Source organism: Halichoerus grypus, chromosome 4 (genome assembly GCF_964656455.1).
Source record: "Halichoerus grypus chromosome 4, mHalGry1.hap1.1, whole genome shotgun sequence".
Taxonomy (NCBI): Eukaryota; Metazoa; Chordata; class Mammalia; order Carnivora; family Phocidae; genus Halichoerus; species Halichoerus grypus.
The window spans coordinates 102,052,742-102,076,315 of record NC_135715.1 but is presented as its reverse complement, the minus strand read 5'-3'; the positions used below and the strand labels follow the sequence as shown (position 1 = coordinate 102,076,315).

Sequence of the window (23,574 nt, the reverse complement as noted above, 5' to 3'; positions counted from 1 at the left end):
AACTACCAACATTAAGAATTACAGAGGTGATACCACTATAGATCTTTTTTTTTTTTTAAAGGTTTTGTTTATTTATTTGACAGAGAGAGACACAGCGAGAGAGGGAACACAAGCAGGGGGAGTGGGAGAGGGAGAAGCAGGCTTCCCGCCGAGCAGGGAGCCCGACGCCGGGCTCGATCCCAGAACCCTGGGATCATGACCTGAGCCGAAGGCAGACGCTTAACGACTGAGCCACCCAGGCGCCACACCACTATAGATCCTTAAGATACTAAAATTATAATAAGGGGATATCATGACTGACCTTTTGCCAATAAATTTGACAATTAAATTGATACAAACTACAAAATTCAATCCAAAAAGGAATAGGAAATTGGATTAGCTCTATATCCACTAAAAAATTGACTCTGTAATTTTAAAGTCTTCACCACAGAAAACTCCAAGTCCAGATGCATTAGTGAATTCTAGCAAATATTTAAGAAGGATGTTAAGAAGAATCCTACACCAACTGTTTTAGGAAATGAAGGAGGCAACAATATCCCATTCATTTGAAGCCAGTATCACTGCCATCTTGATACTACAACCTGAAAAAGACATTATACACAAACTACAGACCAATAACCATTATGAACATGCATGCAAAAATCCATAAGAAAATATAAGCAAGATGAATCCAGCAATATATAAAAAGATATTCTATCATGACTAAGTGGGAGTGTGCTCTCAAAATGAAAGGATTAACTTAACATTCAAAAGTCACAGTAATTCACTGTATAAATAGAATAAAAGGGAAAAATCACATGATCATCTCAATAGATGCAGAAAAGGAGATTTCATAAGATTTAATACTCAAGTCATGGTAAAGACTCTCACCAAACTAAGAGAATTTTCTCAACCTGATAGAGGGCATGATAGAGGGCAAAAAACTCACAGATAGTATCATAGTTAATGATGAAAGACCAAATGCTTTTCCTAAGACTGGAAACAAGGAAGAATATGTACTTTCAAAATTTGGCTTTAAGTTAATAAATGAATTCTAGGGATTTTACTTCTCCCTGTTGTGTTGTGTGTATATTCAACATTAGCACTCATAGGTAATTCAATAAGGCAAGAAAAAGGAATAAAAGGCATATGTATTGGAAAATCCTAAGCAGTCTATGAAAAAAGTACTAGAATAATTAAATTTAGAAAGTCTACAGGATACAAGATCAATACACAAAAATCAACCTTATTTCTACATATGAGCAAATGAATAGAAAATGAAATTTTAAAATAATCTCCTTTAGAATATTAAGCATTTTTTTTTTTTAAGGATTTTATTTATTTGAGAGAAAGCGAGCGCATGTGCAAGTGCGGGGGAGGGGAGAAGGGTCAGAGAGAGAGAGGGAGAAGCAGATTCTTTGCTGAGCAGGGATCCTGATACAGGGCTCAATCCCAGGACCCTGAGATCATGACCTGAGCTAAAGGCAGACGCTTAACCGACTGAGTACTCAGGCGCCCCACGAAGCATTTAAAAACATTACATACTTAGAGATATATTTAATAAAATATATGCAATATTTATATAATGAAAACTACAAAATATTGTTGAGAAAAATTAAGGAATATCTAAGTAAATGTAGAGAAATAACAATAAAGCTTTATTAGTATTACGATGTTATTAATTCTCCCTAAATTAACCTACTTCTTCCTGAAATGCATCATTTTATTTTTACAGTGTATTTACCTTATTGTGTTTCTCTTAAGCCAATTAAAACAAATCAGTCAAGAGGAAACCCAAAGGTCGCCTATTTTTAACCATCCAGCCAACTGAAGGGTCTACCAGTCATGTGGTTGTCTAGCATATATTTGAGAATCTCCAGAGAAGGGAAGATGATGACCAGCTTTGTTTATACATTGTCACAAATTCTCTCCACATGAAATTAAAAGTAAGCTCTCTAGTTAGGGTTAAACTGATCTTAAATGAAGAGGTTTCCATGGGAGAGAAAAGATGAAAAAGCGCCGTACCTGTGGTGAGGGCTGCTGAATGTATCCCTGCTGCTGCAGCACAGGCTGGCTGACAGGATGGCCAGAGGCAGAATAGCCAGCAGTAGGGACTGGCTGCCCGGGTGGCAGGGGAGGCGGGGGAGGTGGTGGCGGCGGCGGCGGTGGTGGTGGAGGGGCTGCCGTCATGATATAACCAGACTGCTGTGGGGACTGAAGAACAACAGTGGACTGGAACATGGTGGCATGAGGGTCAGAACCATCTGCAGATGGCTGGCGGGCAAGACTCATGTGGCTAAACTGAGACCCAAGGTTGTCCTGCTAAAAAAGGGAAAAGTCAGAAATCAGTAAGCCTTCCATACATACTTACCAAAATCTTATCAACCAAGCTTATCGAAAAACCCCCACTTCATATATTTTAAGATGATTTGCAGTAGTATGCATTATGGATATCATACATCTACAACAGATATGACTTAATAGAACAGTGTCAATAAAATTAGAACTCTAAGGCAGGAAAGTAGGAATATTACAATGCTGTCATTACAAATTACTTATAAAGTGTATCTAGTAGAGTGCATAGCATGCAGAAGAGTAGGGTGTAACAACATTTCACAATAAAAATGAAAAGACACTAAATGACGATTAAAGGCACATTAGGATGTGGAAGTGAAACTGGACATATTTATATTATACAGTTAACATTTTCTGAAGAGACCTCAAGGACCAGGTAACTAGCAAGGCATGGCACTAATTTACACTCTTTACCTCTCTTCCTAAAAGGCAAGATTCTGCTTCTATGACCTCTGTATATCTTAGCATACCTGTTGAATATACTAGTAGAAATGAAATAAAATATATAAAATCTATCCACCCCAGTCTTCTAATCTCTCAAAAATCATTTGGCCATAAATTCTATTCTTCCCTAGTGTTTTTCAGTCTCTTCTTAAAGTCAGATGTTAACACAAATTTAATCCAAATGACAGTTTCCTACTGCTTTTGCTACTTGGTGAGCAGGCAATGATGTCCGGCCACGAGAGGGTGATGATTTACATGCCATCTGACAAATGTTTTCTCTGACTCAACAGCGTAAGGACCAGTTCTGACTGGTCTAGACAATATCACTGAAATGATAAAAATGGGGTTAAAATGGCATCCCCTTTCTCCCAAAGAGACATAGATTGGCAACAATATATATCACAATTTGTTAAGAGGAGAATTTTGGAAAAAGTTACTTAAAAAATTGTGGCAATTGAGTTGTCAAAGTTGACATGTCTGCAATTTCTACAGTCTGCTGGTTTTTTGCAAAGTACATTATGGCTACAGAGAAGACAAGGGATCGCAAAGGGGAACCTGATTCAATGACTGAAAATATGTGGTTTTACTCTTCCAATGCTGCTCTGACATACTCTAGCACTATTAGCCTAATTCAATGAATACTTTCAAAAGGGAAAAATGTACCAAAATATACTTATTAGCTGTAATTACATAGTAATCTGGCCAAATATTTTAACTATACACCACCATCAGAGTCATCTCAAAAAAAAAAAAAAGTCATTTTCTTATTCCAATTATCCACCATTTTTCAAAACATTTTTGAGGCTATTATGCTATTCTTAATGATGCTTTCAATCTTCTCAATGCCGGCAAAATTTTATTTTTTCAGACTGGAAGTCATTTTTGAAAATCATTCAGAGCCGATGCTGTTAAATAAGGTTGCCGCCAGCTCAAAACAAAAACACTCCCAATAAAAGAAAACGCTTCTAAAAAGTGTCAAGTGACTTTAAGATATAGTTTACATTTTAACTTGAAAAGTAATGTCAAAACGTGATGCCATATAGTCTGGCAAAATAACAGCATCACTGGGAAAAGTGTGTTAGGCTGAGACTCATTTCAAGGGAAGGAAAGTAACAACTTATCGAATACTAATTTCATGTTAGGCACTAGGCAGGAAGTACTTTACATGGTTATTAGAGAAGTCACTAGTAACTAGAGAAGGTTACACAGAGAATACACAGCACTGGTGCTTCTAAGCTCTTACTGAGAAGTATAATTTGGGGCATACTTTGGATTGAAGGTGGTTATCACTTCTTTACAGTCACAGATTAAATATCTAGGGATCTTCTTTGGAAATATACATAATGTCTTATGTAGCTGTAAGGTCCAATTCACCCTAATAACTGGTATGTAGTTTAATGGACCTATTATTAGGTTATTGGGGAAAGAACAGAAAGCCTTAAACCCAGATGAAAGCTGCCACTCCAGGATTGCAAAGATAGCACTGACCTCAAGTGAGAAAAGTAGCTAAACTATCTTAGGACTAGAATACTCAACCTGAAAATCATTTCATTATGAAAAGGCAGGAAAAGATTTGGACTTATATAACCACGGTAATATGCAAATATAACAAATATTATACAGTAGAGATTAAATTATTTCTAATACAGGTCAGAAACACTTTTTCAGTATATATGTGTCCAAGACTTTAAATAATCACAGAAGTTCGTATCACATTAATCACGTTCATGAGCATCCATCACACATCAGCCCACAGAAACAATGCAGGAGGTGAATAGAGATATAGTACCACGGAATATTGCTGGGTGGGTGAGACTGGCAGGAGCGGGGATGGGTAAGGGGCTGTAGAGTACTGAACAGGCTGTGAAGAGGACTGCAGAGGACGAACAGGCTAAGGAATAACAGGTTGGCAAACAATGTTAATGTCAGAATAAAATGTTACAAGAGTTGCATAAAATGGAAAGTTACACTTTTTTGGCAATAGCTTATAACTACATTTATAAAGTCATCTTATACAATGATATAGGAAACAACAAAAATGATGCTAAATGAAGAAACTGCATAGTAAAAATTTTTTAAGAATACCTATGCTTTAATATACAATTAGATAATTTTTTCATAAAAATATTTCTCTATTAGATTCACAGAAACAGGTAATTTAGACATTTCAAATCCTATTATCTAACCAAAGTCCCCAGGTTAAGTCAGTAAAAGCAAAACCACTCATTCTTACTTCCTCGTTTGATGGAGGAGTTGCTCTGTTTAGCATTATGACACTAGATAATAAAAGAGAACTTCACTCATTATCAGACAATGAAAACTTATACAATATGTATGCCAATTACCCTCTCTATTTGATAAGGCATGATTAAATACTCTTTGGGGACCAAAGGGCCTGAAGTTTTTGCAATTTTTAAAGAAAAATATACTGTGGGTACCATTAAGAATAACAACCTAAAGAACCACACACACACACACACACACACACACACACACACAAGGAACACGCACAAACATATCTCTTTTACACAAGGAAGATAAACACATTTTTCTTGCAACTAAAAATTTTTATCGAGAGAGTAGATGCCAGGAGCTAAAAAATTAGTTACTTGAAATTTTTTTTGGTAATGAAATACTCCTGCATTTCAGGAAAATAAAATAAGTTTTATGTTTCCCAGGGACAATCAAAAACAGGTGTTATAAAAAAATGAAAAAAGATTTAATCATTTCTAAACCTTAAGGAGTACAGCTGGTCATCCGCAGGCTAACACTGGCATCTGATTTAGTTTCCCAGTCTTGCATTTATATTATCTAGTTTATTCCTAAGGGGTAATAGGCATACAGCTTAAAGACTCTGGTCATCCACATTACAGGTGGCAATCAGGCTAAGATAAGTTAAGTGACCTGTATGTAGACAGTCATGTAAAGCAAACACCGGAGGAACCCAGGTAATTTTATCCAGTGAAAACTCTTACTTTTGGTTAAAATGTACATACATGAATCTCCCTCTGGGCAGTATTTTCTAGAAGAATACTTTACAAATGCAAAATAAATGAACTGAATAAGACTGCCCAGGAAATAATCTAAATACAGAGAAATTGTTCTGACAACTAAGATGAGTAATGATGAGTTGCACTTCTACCACAAAATCAATGCAAGAGTTTCTAAAAAGTGAAAGTCTTAGATCAGAATCCCACAAAAAATCTAAAATTAAAGTAAAAGTACTACAAAAGGTAAAAGCTGAAAGATCTATAGAGCCACTGGTCCCTCACTAACCTCTTGGTCAGCAGTTAGCAAGCTTCCTAATGGATGGCAGCACATACCACATACCTTTAAATGAGGTACAGTAGCTCTAGAATTTCCAAAGTACAGGCTATTCGATCTGTTATTAAGTCAGACAACCATTAAGACATAACTTTCTTCCAGACATCTTGACCTACTATGTAAGTGTCAGATGAAACAAAAGCTTTAGACTGCTGGGGGATAAAAGAAAGGGGAGTCCTACAAGCACCAATGGTATGAATTAACGTCTCCCAGAGTGTCAAGTTGTAATGAGTCAAATGTGGGTGAGAACACTGGTTGATCAAAGTGAAATTCTGATACCACTTAGAAAAGAAAAAGCCTTAGCACTTCCTTTCCCTACTTAAATTGCAACTGGCTGCAAAACAACAACCACTTGAAGTGATTGATTTTAAGACATGTAGCCCATCTGAAGGCTTTGGAAATCACAGTATTATTTTGTTTGGTTATTTGAAACTTCATGGATGGATTATCTCAGTGCAAAAAATGGTTACTGAGTATCATTTGTTTGTCAATTCTTTCTCCTGGTATCTGATGGTGAATTACCTGAAACACCTGAGGCAATACCAGGAAAATCAGCCATGAAGTTTGATGCATATTGCAAGATTTCAAATTACAGTCCATTAAGGCTCTATTTCTAAAGTAAGCTGTCTACACCTTCATTTAGGATTGTCTCATCTGTGAATCAGACAAAATTATTTCTAAGAGATAATAATCTGAAATATATAACCACAGATAAACCCTTTAGACTTTTTTGAAGCTGCCAGACAAACATTATTTCCATTGAATGAAATGAAAATCAGGCCTATAAAGCTCCTGGTGAAATACATAGCACTACAAAGACAATTACGTGACAGCACGATGAAGGAAAAACACTTCAGGACCAAACCGAATGAAGGCAAGGCACAGAAGGCCAGGGAGGGAGTTTTACGTAGTCTAACGTGTACCTGAGAGTTTGTAATTAAATGGGGCTGCGAAGCAGATACGGCAGTCTTTGGAAACAGGTTTAGGCAACTTCCTCTACATGTATTTGTACTGTCTTAGAAGCACAGCAGAAACCTAGAAACCCTTCTACTTTATATAAGCTGCCTTGCCTATTAGGAGTTTTAATTGCCAGAGGTACAATTACCTACAAAACTTTCAAAATATTTGATAATCTTATCAAACTGCTCATATGTTCTTCACCCTTGCAATACAAACGATATAACTTGTGAGCAAAACTAATGAAATTTCTCCAGTTCAAGTTTCTCATCATACTTCTTTCATACATCATCAGAAAGTATTCTGCAAGTTCTCACCAGTAGAATATTTAGATAGTCTTATGGGGAAAAAGAGGTGTAACTAACTGTACAAACTGTCTTTGAGATGTTACACAACCTTTAAAAGATAGAATAAAATAAAAGAATTTACACTGGTATAATCAGGTTCCCCAAAGATGAGTAACACATCTATAGGGGAAAAAGGTGAAAGTGTATGTGTAAACTCTAAACATTTATACAAATTCAAGACACTGCTAAGAGTGCTTCTGTGAATTCTAATTCAGAATGTTTTTGCCTCTCTCTTTCATAGGGTAGGTGGGATGGAGGGTAACCTGCAGAACTTGAGCAACTCAACTCAGTTTCTTCTATCTTCTTGATCTGTTGAACCTTAGAGGAACTTACTTTGCTCAGTGGGATAGTCTTAGTTGTTTTTTTTTTTTTTTACTCCTTTTCTCCATTTCTTGCTGTTGTAGAATAGGGAGAACATACTCACCACATAGGCTCATAAGACACAAAATTTCCTTCTTTCCAATATACATTCTATATTTATTAGCTGAAAATCCTGTGAAATTAACCTTTCTTCCTACAAGCAGGGAATGGGACATCACTGGTACAGAATATTAAAGTTCTAAGAAATACTTGGGCTACCCAAATATAATTAGTGAGTTTAGCCCCAAATATGCAAAAGCAGATGAACTTAGCATTATGTAATCATGGATATGTGCACCTGTGAGAAAATGTGATTAGCTGCTTGTTGTTGAGGTGGTGGAGGTGGCAAAGGTGGCTGTGGAGGTCCAGGCACTTGGGTTCTAACTGGTTGTTGAGTCATAGGAGGATTATACACAACTGGACTTCCATCTGGGTTTATGAAGGGCTGACCTGAAAAATTAAAAGAGGAGGGAAAAAAATACTTTAACAATAGAGATCGAACATAGTTCATTTTATGAATAATTTACAACACATGTCTATAATCCTTATTCACAATCCTAAAGACCCAAGTTTCTGAAAACCAAAAGATTTACTCAGCAGGGGAAACAAAGTCTGACCTTGCAAGAGGTTATTTTAATACTCTTTTTCTCACTTAGTGTAAATATTTGAAAACTGTGCTGCAGCATTTTACTATGGGGGTGCTGCTCCAAAACCTACTGAAGTTATTTAATAATATGTAGTGTTTTTCGAAAACCTCTGAATCCTGAAACATATCTTGCTCCAGGGACTCAGGTATAGGATTGTGGTCCTGTAGTGTTGTAACACAATTCAGTTTTAAGAAAAAATTCTTGACTTTGGGATAACTGGAATATTACTAATTAATTAGCCTGTATTAGGTGGTGAGAAAGAGCTAATTTATAGACCACACTGTGTATACTTGAGTAGTGAAATTAACACTGGATGAAAATTAAAAATGGTTGATAGCTTCAAATTTCAAATCATGGACTCGATGGCAGAGTCCTTATTTTATAACTTCTTCTAAAATAATTTCTTTTTAATTCCAGTGAGCTTGATTCATAGGTAAGAGAGAAAACTTTTGTATTGATTCTGTGGCTTGTTGTTATTGCTTACTAATTACGGGGGTTATCTTAAGTGCTCAAGTAAATAAATTCTATTCTCTTTTCTATACATACATTCTAAACAACTTTTTTTTTATTATAGAAAGTAATATTTTTATTGTGGGAAAATAACCAAAAAATAGAGATCAAAAGAAAATAATCTTATAGTTAACAATTTAGATACCTTCTTCCAGACTTTTTTTTCAATGCATATGTAAATAAATTCACAAAAATTAGTATTTTTCCTTATCCTATATAGTATATTATTTAAAAAAAAAAAAAGAAAACAGGGTGCCTGGGTGGCTCAGTCATTAAGCATCTGCCTTTGGCTTAGGTCATGATCCCAGGGTCCTGGGATCGAGTCCTGCATTGGGCTCCCTGCTCAGTGGAAAGCCTACTTCTCCCTCTCTTAATCCCCCTGCTTGTGTTCCCTCTCTCGCTGTCTGTCTCTGTCAAATAAATAAATAAAATCTTAAAAACAAAACAAAACAAACAAACAAACAAACAAAAAGGACTATGTGAAATACACTATGATATATCCATTTAGAATGGAAGGAATACAGAAGAAAGAGAAATCTGACTGAATAATAGTTCTTAAAATTGTTTTCATAATATCCTTTCTTCCATGATAAATCCCCGTGCCATTTTTTTTTGGAACTTATGACATAGAATAAAATAAAATAATTGTGGGGAGAGAAGAATATACTGCTCCAATGATACCAAGAGGAAAAATTCCTTCAAATTCAAGTCATACTGGGTATTTATTGATGGTTAAATAATTATGAAAAAAAATGGTGGAGAAGATTTGGGTGGAAGCATGTTTTAAAAGTAACTTAAGGATTGTCTGAAAAAAGTTGGATGTGTTGTCATGCTGTTCTCAAAAAGCAAAGAGATCACTTTTGGACACATTAAGACTACAATTCAATTTCAGGTTGATCAGTTGCTCACTCTATCATTTCCTATTCAGTTAAACCTTTCATATTATCAAAAACTCATTAACTAAGATGTTTTGAATGAAAAATAATAGTAAACAGTAAATTAAGTCATCTTATATCCTGCTTCAGGAAAACAAGAAGTTTAGTAATATAATAAATCTGAAGGATAGGAAGACAATGGTTATTAAGCAAAAACTGAATTTCTGAATAGTCAGTTATTCAATTCTTATAATAGAAACAATAGTCTGAACACTTTATCTTAAAAAAGAGATGCAAAGAAATCTGAAGGTAACGAGTTCCAAGCCATGGTCTTCTCTACAACGAACAAAAGGAAAGGTTCAGGAGCACACAGAGACCCTGATACTCTCACCTGTACCTACCTTGCCCAGCTACTACCATACTGATGTGACCACATCAGCTAAGTGTGAGAATTTCTAAGGAAGGTTATCAAATGATTTATAAGATTGTTCTCATTATCTCACAAAATTATTGGACTATAATACTGTGAATAGAGACCAAAGACTTCAAGTGATCTTTCAAAAGATCCTGTTTTCCATATTTGCTCATACTGCATGCATAATGAAACATATTATGACTACAGTTTCTGAGTCTCTGAGGTTCAGTTTCCTTATCTGTAAATGAGGATTTCACCTACCTAATAGGGTTGTTACAATGATTATAAATAATGTATTTAAAGCACCTAGCACATTATATGACACATAGTAAATGCTGAATAAATGAGAATTATTACCTAACTGAAAGAATATGTGTCTTCAATATTAATTCATAAAGACTACCTAGTTCCTTTTTCTAATAATAAGAATAAGAATAAGTCCCTTACCTTTTCCTCAGGAGAAAACAATTACCATATTCAGGAGAACAATTACTTATAGGTTCTTTCTACTTCATTCTATAATGAATAAGAGCTGCTTACTCTCTCCCTCTTCATGAAACACATACTATTTTCCCCAGGATAATTTTTATTTTTTTAAATCAAATAAAGTTCTTTCAGTGGTGTTTGTCTTATTTCTAGGAAATGAACTGTTTTTTTCAATTATGGTTAGGCCATTATTTGGCCTAAAAGATGACATCTGGATGTTACAAAGAGAAAAATACTTTCTGATATAAATATATGTCTTGGAACATTTTCTAGCAGAAATGTTTTATTAAAGTTCTAGGGAAAATGCTAATTACTCATGAAAAATAAAAAGCTGACAACACATATACAAATAATACATTTAGTACATTCTTTAATTTTCAATAACTCCTGCTATCTCAACTGAAATAAACACCTTTTTCTGGATACCAACCTGTTTGTGGGTTGATCAGAATACTGCCAGGTGGTATGCCTGCCGCTTCCAAGGGAAGCAAAAAGAAGCTAGTGCTAGGAGATGCGACTTGCCCATTTAGGCCACCATCAAAGGAAAGAGAGCTATGAGTGCTGACAGTTGGATAGACGACAGGTGCGCCATGAGAAGACTGGCTGAGAGCTGTACCTGGAAGAGGCTGCTGGATGTGAGAAAGAGAGCCCGTAGATGACCCTACACTACCAGAAGACTCAGAACCTAGGGGAGGAGTAATGAAAAATATGGATTTTTTAAACCTCATATAAAAACGCAGGTTTTAAATACGTAACAATAAAATTCACATTGCATAACATGCGGTTACCACATAAAAGCATTGGGTATTTTTGATTTACTGTGTAATTTTGCTTCCCCTCCCCATCATGAACAAGTTTAATACAGCAAACGGATCACATAAGTTATCAGAGATCTCATAGCCAAAGCATGCAACTTAAGCAAGTTTATAATACCACCAGCCACAGACAGCCACAAAAAGCACATTACCCACATTCCCCAAAGCACAAGGTTATGTACATTTTACCTTTTTAGATTAATACTTAGGAATATACAGATTATAATTTTCCCCCAGGAAAAAGAACATAGCACAGCCAAATGCCCAAAACCTCTTATATCAGAAACCCCTTATCTATAAGAACACAGAAAGATTAAGAATAGTGTAGGAGATAACAAAAATGATAAATTCTCTATCAAGAGAAACAACTGTGAAGTTTCACCGCAGAATTCCATTTTAAGCTCATAATCATAGCATCTTCCTATAAAGTCAACTTTGCATTTTTTTATCATATCAAGGGACAAAGACAGCATGAAAAATAATCTAAGTACTTATATTAGATTAGCATCAGTTTAAAATTTATTTTCACTAAACTTAGTAAATTTGATAATTTATTTTTAGCTGTTTTCATTCCTGCAATCTTATTTCCTTTTCTATTACCCAGAGACTGAAAATGTCACTGACTTTCAGGATAATAGCTGAAAGTGGATAATAAGACAATCAAAGAAAGGAAAAGATTTGGAAAATGTATATAGCTAATTAGGTTTTGAATAAGAGTTGACTCTGGGATGGAGAATTAATCTTTAATGAATGAAATCAACAAATATGATACACTATACAGATTTGCCTTCTGAAGGATAACTTCTATTTTAAATTGTGCCAAATGACTACTGATAAAAACTCCATCAAAAATAATTTTTCCCTATTAAAAGAGGCAATGTTTCTTTTCATCTCTGAAGATAATACAAATTAAAAACAGTAGATGATCTTAAATGTTTTTATTCAGCAGTATGCGCCTAAGTAACATTCTCATAAATAATTTTTTTCTGTTGTGATGACTGAGTGGCCATTTTCCAAATAAATGCATATTTTGTACACATGCATATTTTTTATATTAATAAAATTTACCTATCTCTAGCAATATTCTATCATATACACTAAGACATTTTTAATATCCATATTATAAGCTGAAAAGGTGACAAGTGCAATTCATAAGCCTTAACAATTTAAAGCACTGACTAATAGATAAGGTTTAAAAAAAAAATACTCGGCTACCTTCAAATCTCTCCCTTTGATTGTTACCTGTATAATACCATATGTCTAGGCTAACCCAAATAAGCTAAAGATAGCCATTTCTGCTAACTTTCAATGCTTATTTTGGGATAAAAATAAAGATCTATAAGGATTCTAAGAAAGACGTGAGCTTCTCTAGTACTGAACCCAGTTGGTGAAGGTGAAGAGAAAATGTATGAGCCTAAATGTCAGGCACTGTAAAAGCAAAGAAACTAGGAAAATGAGGATGTTACTAAAATTTTTACTCACTCACAATAATTACAGCACATTATTTTTCCTTAGTTTTAAAATTCCTGAGAAACTTCTCGACAATTTTATTGATGTTTTGAATAGCAAATGAAGGACTTTATCATGAAAAATGCAATCAATAATTGATAGTATTAGCTGAAAATGCAATCAATGTTAAATAATCCCGGGTGAGAAATGAGGCCTTCCAATTATAAATAAGCAATGAAAAATTTCCAACCACCTCTGGGGACTCAAATAAGAGACAACATTTTACTGAACTAACTTGATTAAGTTTATGTCACAATAGAGAATTTTTACTTTAATTGATGTTTGTAAATCTCTCTCCAACAGAGAATGAATCTTAATGTTGATACATATATTACCTCTTAAGTACTGTGGAGGTGCTCAATGCACTGCTGGTAAGAATTTTATATGTTAGGATAACTGCAAAAGCCACATGATTAATGGGTAAGACAACAGTTGATTGCACAGCTGTAGACAAATATTTATACCTGTTTTTGAAAGCCTGCCTATGCTTTTGCTGCTCCCAGAACTATCACCTCTTGTCAGGACTGAGATTCCACTGAAGCTGCTGGCTTTAGTTACAGCAGGCTTGAAGTTTCGGAGAGAACTGTCAGAATCCGTGCTGCTCCAGGGTCGTGGTTCAGAATACTTCAGCTCATTCTCGGTGCTGCTTTGATGGCTATTTGTTGACCTCCCTGAAGCATCTTTATTAACTCTGTAATTTAGAAATACAACTTTAAGAAGCTAATAGGAACAAAAGGGGAAAGAATAGAGAAGAAAATGCTTTGATTTTTCAATATAGCATGAAAACATGCTTCCAATACCTAAATATCTGACGCCTCTGCTGGGTACTATTAGCATCCTCGTCTTGGATTCTGTTGGCATTTTAATAAGACATTTTAATTTTTATTAGCATCAGTCAGATAGTTAACAAACGAACGTTATAAATTCCCTCACCTTTTGTCAATAATATAATTCTCTTGGGAACACAGGGACTAGAAAGAAAGAATAGATATAAAAAGTTGAGCTTTTGTCAAATACATCATGCATCTGTAAACCAATGATGACAATCAAAATCATATGTAATAATATTTAAAAAGTATCACCCACCCTGCCCACAAAATCCAAAATGGTGATTAGGATGCAAAATAAATAATAATGAAATTATTTCTGGCTTAGAGACACATGCATTCTTTTAACAGATACACATCTTGAAGCCATTCATTTTTGTGGTACAGATTAATTTGAAATTCAAATATTCTCTTCCAAACAAGTGAACTCATTTTCATGATTATATATGGAAGGTATACACCAATCTGTAGATTCTACCTCATTCACTCAACAAGTAGTTTGATCACCTGTGCTTCGGCCGCGGCTGTACCAATGAACAAGCAGCTCTACCTCAATGCAGATCAGAGCCACTCTTCTAATGCTAGTAACCTAGCTCAGGCAACCACCATTTTTCCTTCTATTATTACGACAGTCTTCTAACTAGTTTTCCGCTACCAGTTTTTGCCCCTTTCATCCAGTTTAAACAACAGAAGGCACAGCAGTCTCTCTAAAATGTTAATCTGATCACGCCTCTTCCCTCCTTAATAGCTCCCTCATGTTCTAGCACAGGGGTCAGCAAACTGGTCAGCCACCTGTTTTTGCAAATAAAAGTTTTACTGGCACACAGCCATGCCCATTCATTTATGTATTTTCTAGGTCTGCTTTCACATTAAAAATGCAGATGTGAGTTATTGCAATAAAGACTGCATGGCTCTAAAAGCCTAAAATACTAATTATCTGGCCCTTTACAGAAAAAGTTTGCTGACTCCTGCTCTAACTAAAAGCCCAACCACCTTAACCAGCTTTCATGGTCAAGTCATCTGCTTCCTGCTTATTTCTCTAATCTAAACTTTCCTCACTTCCTCTGTCACCTAGGCTATAGTCCAGCTTCTCTGAATCTTTTAATTCCTTATCTGTCAAGTTCTCCTTTATCTCTGGGCCTCTGCAAATACTGACCCTCTACTTAGAGGGTTCCTTTAGGTCTCCTCTTGGAAGCTAACTCTCCCCCTCACGCCTCAGTTCTGGTTTGTGGTGCTTCTCAGCTGTGTCCTTTATTTTACCGTCATGTCTCTGCACAAATCATACACCATATTGTCATTACCTGGCTATTTACTGGCGTAGAGACTTTATAAACTAGAGAGAGAAATACATCTAGTTTAGGCTCTGAGTGCAGCAGACCTGGGCTAAAATCTCAACTTTGTCGTTGAGATTTGTTGAGTACGCACACCACATACTATTGGTGCTCAATAAGGTTTGTATGAATATTAACTGATAGATTTTAATGTTACTCTTTTTTTTTTTAATATTGAGGAAATTTTTATCTCTGGCAGTGTTAACGCAAATTACATGCATTCCTATGTCCTTGAATAATACCTAGTACTGTACAGAATGGGTACTTAATAGACACAGGTAAAACCAAACTGAATCTCTTCTCAAATACATGTATAAAATAATTAGCCACTTGAAAGATTTTTCATATAATCACTTAAAAGTAGAAAACAAATATAATCTAAAAATTAATTAGTTTTATTTATTTAATTGTTTTTTTAAAAGTAGGTGCCACACCCAGTGTAGAGCCAACGCGGGGCTTGAACTCACAACCCTGAGATCAAGACCTGAGCCTAGATCAAGAGACTGACTCTTAACTGACGAAGCTACCCAGTTGCCCCTAATTAGTTTTATTTTAAAAGAAGAAACAAGTTACTTATCGAGAAAAGTCTACTACCGAGAAGAATTTAGAGTACATGATTTTGTAGACTATGACCAATGCTCTTAAGATCTCAAGTCTGTGAGAGGTCTGGAAGAAAAAAAAATTACACAAACTATATACTCAGTCTGATATACTGCTCCTGTAGTCTATCTGCACGCAACATTTGAAATATTTATCTAACTGCTGCAATGTAGCATTTTATAAGCTATTAAATTATTAATATGAACAAGAGAGATCTCAATATTTCTAATAAGTGACTTTATACATAACAAATATGGTTACAAATAAATGATCAATAGATGATAGAAGGAATGAATTCCTATAATGCAATTAGTATATATCCTAACAGTGAGATCTAAATCTAAGTCAGTACATACATCTTGGGAAAATATTCGGTCTCTAGCTCTCTGGTACTCTTCTTCCCTTTCTTCTATAGATTTGCTTCTTCTGTCGTCTTTCAAACGTATTCTCATCTAAAGAAACAAGGACAATTAATTCTTGGGAAAATGATCTACTGGTATAAGTCCTGACCTAGAAAAAAGCTGCAACTGTCACAGATTACCTGATTATCATCTTTGTCAAAGCTGGAGTTATCTCTCTTGAGGATATATCGTTTCTGAAAATCTTCACCTTTATCATCCTTAATATGTTCATTGAATTTCTGATCAGGTCTAAAAAAACCCCACGGGAAAAGAAGAGATAGTACACATTATTTACAGTAAAGTTAAATATAATATTTTATGTAATCAAAGCAATAAAAAATTCCCACTCGCTAGTGCCACTAATAATTAATACTTGTGTTATCTCATTCACTCTTGATAATAATCTTATGAGAAAATATTAACCACCTTATGTTACGATTGAAAGGCCATTATGAAAAATACACTGTGGGCTCTGGAATCAGACTGCTTGGGTTCAAATATTCAGCTTTACCACTTTAGTTGCTTCAGGATGTGCACAAGCTACTTAACCTTTCTGTTCCCTAGTTTCCTCATTTATAAACTGAATTATAGTATACTCACTTCATAGGCTTGCTCTGAAAAGGAAATGAATTAATAGATGAACAGCACTTAAAACAGGAAATACTCAACAGAAGTTTGTTATTATTATAAATAATACTAAAAAAACCTAAGGGTCAAATGGCTTAAGCAACTGTTCAGGGTCAAGGGCAAGCGCATGGCTAAGTTGGACTGCTGGTACGTCAGATTCAAAGTCTATTTATCCTTTTTGCATTTCCTCCTCTAAATCTAAGAAAAAATTCCAGGAGAAAGAAAAAAGTATATAATACTTCATCTTATGTTACATTCTTACAGTACCTGGTTTGGTGTGACGTAATTTAAAGTAATAAAATATTTTGTGTTTGAATTACCTAAAACCTAGGAGGCTCATTCAAAATGCTACCAAGTTACCAAGAATTCTTAATTACAGCAGGGTACATCTTTGTTTTATATTACTTGGAACAGGTTAAAAAATAGTTCTTTTTTTGGAGGTTAAAACTTCATTAAAGTTTTGGACCTTAAGGAATAATTATGAAATCGTAACAATGGCTGAATGGTCTTTCCTCTACAGAAATGTTTCAAGTTCTAATGAGATCCAGAAGACAGACATAAGGTTATGTTCTGTGGAAAACTAAAATTATGTAAAACTTCACTTTCTAAAATATATTGTTAGCTTCAACAAATTAATTTATTTAATACTCTTGTGACTTAATAACATCTTATTATAAAATTGGAATTATTCTTTTGAAATACATGATACATAAAAATATATTTAGAGGCACAAAGGAAGTCTAACCGAACCCGAGTAGATTTTTACATATAGTTTAAATATGTATTATATAGGGACATAATGTATTGTGAATATTCCAAGTAAATTCCTAAACCAAATAAACCTAAGTAATGATATCTTCAGCAAACATGACCATATATATATATATATATAGTATATATAATATTCAAGTAACTCTTCTGAATATTTGTTTTAACCTAGTGAATTTTTAAAGTACTGTTTCTACATCCTGTCAAATTATGCAAAAGGAGATTTAAAAATAAGAATAATCTAAGTAAGCTGAAGAAATCTCTACTTTAAAATATACTCAGATAAGCGAAACAAGAGCAGATCTCCACACAGAGCTATGTACATAACTAGGAAGAACAATAAAAAGAGTAAAAACAATTTCATGACCAAAATGAGGAAGAAAAGACTGCTTTCTTTAGTAGGAGTTTGAAAGATTATCTATTTAGTTCTGAAGATGGCAGTATGTTATTTCTGTCACATGATTACCCAGCTTACTTTTATCAACTATTTTTGTAGCTGTTCAAAGTCATATTTTCTTCTTGAAGGAGTCTATACTTGGGTGAGAGATTCTTATTCCAAAGTCAACTATAATGTTTGACCTAAGGCCTGGTAACTTTTCTAAAGCAGCTGGATTCCCACACCAAATAGCATTGGCAGGCATTTCAGCTAACCTTAAGACTGTCTTACCTCTTTCTTTTATAGATGCCTGATATTACTGCCCTGCAATCGCCAACTTCCCGCTCCATTGAGACACCCCAGTGGACACCGGGTTGTTGACATCCACAACACCACTGGTTCAAGGCTGGAGCGGGTAATTTGCCTATGAGGAAAAGGTAAGTTTGCATTTATTCAATGTGGAGCAGATCTCTAAGGTTTTCTGATTTACAACCTTCTTCATATTTCAGAAGATATAAAATAAGAATACAGTGTAACTTCAATGATCTGAATGTCTAGTTATAATTACACTACTGATCCATTCTTCTTTAAGTACATCATGAACATCTGTGTTTAGCTCAACTTTTGATGACTTTGATAAAGAGAATCCTAAAGCTTTCTGACACCATTCATAGCATTCAAATAACTGAGGTTACACTGTATCGAAAACCTTAGAGTCATCAGTCGAAATGTTAGACAAAATGCCTGCTAATGTACATGTGGTTGGGTATCCAGCAGCTCTGAGTAATGTTGAAAGGTATTGGCTAAATGAATTAGAGTTCTATTCACCTTCAGTTCAGCTCAAATCTTATGGTTACTTGAGCTATGATATAACGAATTGGGCAAAGACTAATTGATGAGGATATTTTTAAGAGTAAGGGACAAGTAGAGGAATATTAAATCAGATTCACATTTGCAGTAGGTAAAATATAATCTCTAAAGAAAGACAAGATACTTTTCAAAGACATCTATCTTCACTAATTTTAATTGTAGGAACAAAAATTTAAAAATACTAGGTTCCACCACTGTTATATATTTAGTTGACAAAACACCATATGAAATGGAAGAAAACCAACTTTGTTGCAGTAAACAATATGGCAGCTGTAAGAGTAAAGGCCATTATAACAGAAGGGATGTAAGTGAATTAAATACAACCATGCAAATTGAATAGTTCATAGATAAGACCCTAAGAGAAACGTAGCTTCAAGAAAAGCAGAAAAATAATTAATTTTAGCATTATCTATGTCGTCTGAAGCTGACTGCTGCTCATTACCACAGACCCACTGCTGCCACATATGAAATTGATATAGAAAATGCTCCCGATAAGCAGATTACCACCAAAGTATAAATATTAGCTGAAATCAACTAGGTGTTTTAGGATTAGTTTTACAAATAGGCAGAAGAGGTGCTGTGTACATGTTAAAATTTTAGGTACCTCTGCATTGGGCCTTTTGCTTCCAAATACCAACACTGATGATATAATTCAGCAACACTATAAGGCTATCACTTTTTAAAGCAAATGGCTCCTCTTAACTCCTTAAAAACTTTACGTCAGTCAATTATATATAGCTCAGAAGGGGGATACAACATTATGGATAATACTGTATTAATCAACATTCCCACCTTCTTGAGATTTGTGGGATAAAGAAGCAAAACTAGAGGTTGAAAGGATGGTAAAATGATGGGAGATTAATTCAATGTGAGGGTGTCAAAATCTGCCTTAAAAAAAATTTTTTTACACTGTATTAACTTGAATTAAAAAACCAAGCAAAAAACCCCAAATTTGCTTAAAGTTGGCCACAGCTATCTAAATTACATTAACTAAAAAATCCAAGTGAATGGTTTTCAAACATAACTGATAGGACTTCTCAAGTTTTTTTGTTTTTGCGCTTTTAAACCAGTCCTTATCGATTTGCCTTATTTTAGTCTAGACTGGTTCATTTTGTATCTAGTGTGCTAAAATACATTTTATGTATTTTTTGGCCCTATTACATAAGGTTGTCATAACGCTTAATTAGGCTGCTAAAACGTGGAAAACCTCGGATGAAAGGTGCTGTAGAAAGATAAAGTATGGTCACATACGTACTTAACAAATGCCTACATTTGTTGATACTTACATTCTTGTATTACTAGTTTTGTTTACTATGACAGACTTCCCACTCTGATCAACATTGTGGTCTAATCCAAAGTAAGCAGCTACTCTGTGTAATAGCATCCTATGGTAAGATGTCATTGGGGGAAATTTTTTACGTGGAGACCTAGAAGTAGAAGAAAAACTAATTTAGTAAGTCAAGGAGAACTATGATGACAATTTGTTTTCTTGTTAAATGTCAGGACTTACTCATTATTACCAATGAAATCTAAAATTTCTTGTTCCAATTTCAACAGCATCATTCTGTCCCTGAAACAAAATATGAAGACTCATATATAAAACTTAACACTGAAATAATCATAAATACTGAATTATTATGGCTAAATTTTTCCCTAAAAACTGCATTTTTGAGGAATATCACAAACTTGATGCCAGAATATATACATGATTTCTAAAAAAGTAATGTTTAGAAAAAAATAAGAGATTACTTTTTTAAATTTTTTATTATGGAAAATTTCACACATACACAAATGTACGGAGAACCGTGTAATGAATTTTAATGTAGCCTTTACCCAACTTCAACAATTACCAACATGTGGCCATTCTTAAAACAGATATATTTTGATCTGCTAAGTATCACTATGTTGGAGTCTGTTCTGTAGATACATGGATAATAAGAGCATATTAGTCTTTACTTCCTTAATAAAGCTGAGAAATAGCAGGAACAGACATCTTTAGTTAGGCTCATGACTTTGTTATCCTGAACTCTATAGAAACAGTACTCTAAAGAACATGCAAGGCCAGTAATAACAGGAATACTCCTGTGGGAATCTAATTCTAGTATACAGATGGAATTATAGCAGAGAAGTATGAATTACATTACTAATTCTAACTCAGAAGGAGAAGCCTTTTCAAATCATTCTGTAAACTTGCATCATACATTTTTAAGACTTTGGAAATTTTTGCCATAAAAATAAAAATGAACTCAAGGCTTCCAATATGAAAAATAAATAAGGACTCTAGGGAGAACCTGCATGTGCTCCTTTAGACCACTAGGGTCCTATTTAACGCACATATGCTCTAACGAATATTAACGGTATCACTACTCCCCAAAGGACCACCTTGCTCACATACCAAGGACATGGCTCAAATGAGTGTTTTTGTGCTCACTGGGAATTTCATGTGCATGTGAAACAAACAAACGCTCTGAGAATCTTCAAACTAGAAGTAGCTTTAGAGATCATTCAGTTCTGTCCCTGAATTTTTAGAGATCAAGAAAACTAGGCCGAAGTTTAATGTTTCCCTCTCAAATAAACAATACAGAGTAGAATCCTCTAACTCTAATAGGACAGAGGATGTGGTGCTCCTGCTTAAGCTACCTGAAAGTCTATACTATACATCAGCCCTGAGTTTGACCCTCCCTCTAGTTGCAAAGAAGTCTCATAAAAACCGAGTAATATTTGATATATATATATACACATATATATATTCATACATTAGTTGAAAACTCAAGAGAAAAACATGCCTACCTGGTGACTTTAAACCCAAAGCTGAAAACCAGATTACACTTTAACACAAATTCTAGCAACATTCAATTCTGCCCCAAGCCTGGTTCACCTTTAGTATTCCTCGTCTCAGTAAGTGGCACTTTCTTTCACCCAGCATACTGTACTAGAAGCATCTGTGGCCTGCTATAATCCTTTTTCTAATCCTCCTATGCAGTTAATTACTACTGCAAATTTTATCTGCCTTCTATTTTTCTTCTTTTTCTCACTGCTGCTACCCTGGATCCAAGCAAGCAGGATCTCTGGCTTGACTACTAAAACCGTCGTCTATTGTTTCTCTGTGTCTTCCCTTGTTCCCTCCTTATCTATTCTACCTGGAACATCCATAACGATCTTCTAAAAACACACATGTGACCACATGTTATTGCCTTGGTTAAATATTTATCATAGGCTTCCCACTGCTCTTAGGTTAAAAATAAGTAGCTGTAATGGGGCCTACATTTATCTACCTCTTCAGCCTCATCTTCTGCCCCTTAATCACAAAACTCTTACCATTTTGGCTTATCTCTGTACTTGCCAAGCTTCTTCCTGTCTCTGGTTACTTGAACATGCTGTTTCCTTTGCCTAGAACAACTTTCTATATTCTTTCTTAGAATCTCTTTCACACTTTTCTTTAAAAGCATTTATCACAATTGTCATTGTATACTTATTTGGACTATATAGAGGAGCTCAACAAATGTATCCGCACGGAATCTATTAATCAAATTATTTCACTCATAAAGTCTTTTAATATTTTTTCCCCGAAGTTTTTTGGGGCGGTTGGGAAGGTTTACTTCAGATGGCTCCCCCCAACAAAAGGACTAATTTATGTAACTATAAGACCCTCTTTTCATTTAACCTTTTGAATACAATGTGTATTGAGATGAAATAATTCTAACTTTCCTGATGTATTTTATATACTTATTGTTAAAAAAAAAAAAAAGGAATCTGAGGCAGGCAATTCATTAAGCATTCATGAAATAGTACTTTCAAGTTGGTCTTCTGTTTCACAGGTAAGTGCAAACCTATAATAAAGGTAATAGATTAATCACTAATAAAGCCAATATGGAGGTTAAAACACACAAGTGGTAAAATAAATTATATCTATAAAAATCAGGCAAGGGGTACACAAAATAAAAGGATGTAAAATGTGATATCATATATATATAAAACATGGGGGAGGGAAGTAAAAATTTTGTGCTTTTAACGTAGTTAAAACTTAAGCAACCATCAACTTCATATAGACTGCTATATGTATGTTATATACGAACATAACAGTAACCACAAATCAAAAACCTGCAATAGATGCACACATAAAAAGAGAAAGGAATCCAAGCATAACACTGAAGAAACTCATCAGACCACAAGGGAAGAGAGCCAAGAGAAGTAAGAAAAGAACAGAGAACTATAAAACAACCAGAAAACAAGTAACAAAATGGCTATAAGTACACACTTACCAATAATTACTTTAAATGGACTAAATGCTTCAATCAAAAGATATAGGGTGAATGAATGGATTAAAAAAAGATGATCCATCTATATGCTATCTACAAATTTCAGACCTAGAGACACATGCAGATTGAAAGTGAAGGGATGGAAAAACATTTACCATGCAAATGGGAGTGGTGGAGGGAAGCCAGGTTAGGAATACTTGTATCATACAAGATAGAAAAAAAATTGTTTTCTGTTTTTGAACAGCGGGCAAAAGATCTGTGAAATGTTCTTCAGTGAATATATTGCTACTGAAAAGAAATTTCTGTTGTCTCCATGAAAGAAAAAATTCTAACAATTCTACTAGCTACTGATAAAAATTCAGGCTTCTTTTTTTCTTTCACATGTAGATCTATGGATTGCAGAGGATTTTTTTTTTTATTAACATGTAACGTATTATTTGTTTCAGGGGTACAGGTCTGTGATTCATCAGTCTTACATAATTCATAGCGCAC

At 34.6% G+C, this 23,574-nt stretch overlaps 1 protein-coding gene across 9 annotated transcripts in view; it reads right to left on the bottom strand.

Moving 5' to 3' along the window:
- Positions 1-23,574, bottom strand: part of R3HDM1 (R3H domain containing 1) — a 130,448-nt gene that overhangs the window by 78,613 nt on the left and 28,261 nt on the right. For 3 of the 9 annotated variants that reach the window (XM_036079097.2, XM_036079162.2, XM_036079183.2), the window contains 11 exons: positions 20,334-20,393; positions 20,110-20,250; positions 16,323-16,431; positions 16,138-16,233; positions 13,957-13,994; positions 13,824-13,874; positions 13,488-13,714; positions 11,130-11,384; positions 8,065-8,216; positions 4,568-4,669; positions 2,005-2,301 (listed from right to left, as the gene is read on the bottom strand). In XM_036079097.2, the coding sequence (XP_035934990.1) occupies positions 2,005-2,301; positions 4,568-4,669; positions 8,065-8,216; positions 11,130-11,384; positions 13,488-13,714; positions 13,824-13,874; positions 13,957-13,994; positions 16,138-16,233; positions 16,323-16,431; positions 20,110-20,250; positions 20,334-20,393 (1,528 nt within the window). Of the gene's footprint in view, positions 1-2,004; positions 2,302-4,567; positions 4,670-8,064; positions 8,217-11,129; positions 11,385-13,487; positions 13,715-13,823; positions 13,875-13,956; positions 13,995-16,137; positions 16,234-16,322; positions 16,432-18,244; positions 18,345-20,109; positions 20,251-20,333; positions 20,394-23,574 lie in introns of those variants that run through there. The other 6 variants (XM_036079119.2, XM_078070732.1, XM_036079154.2 and 3 more) reach the window with 6 other exon arrangements.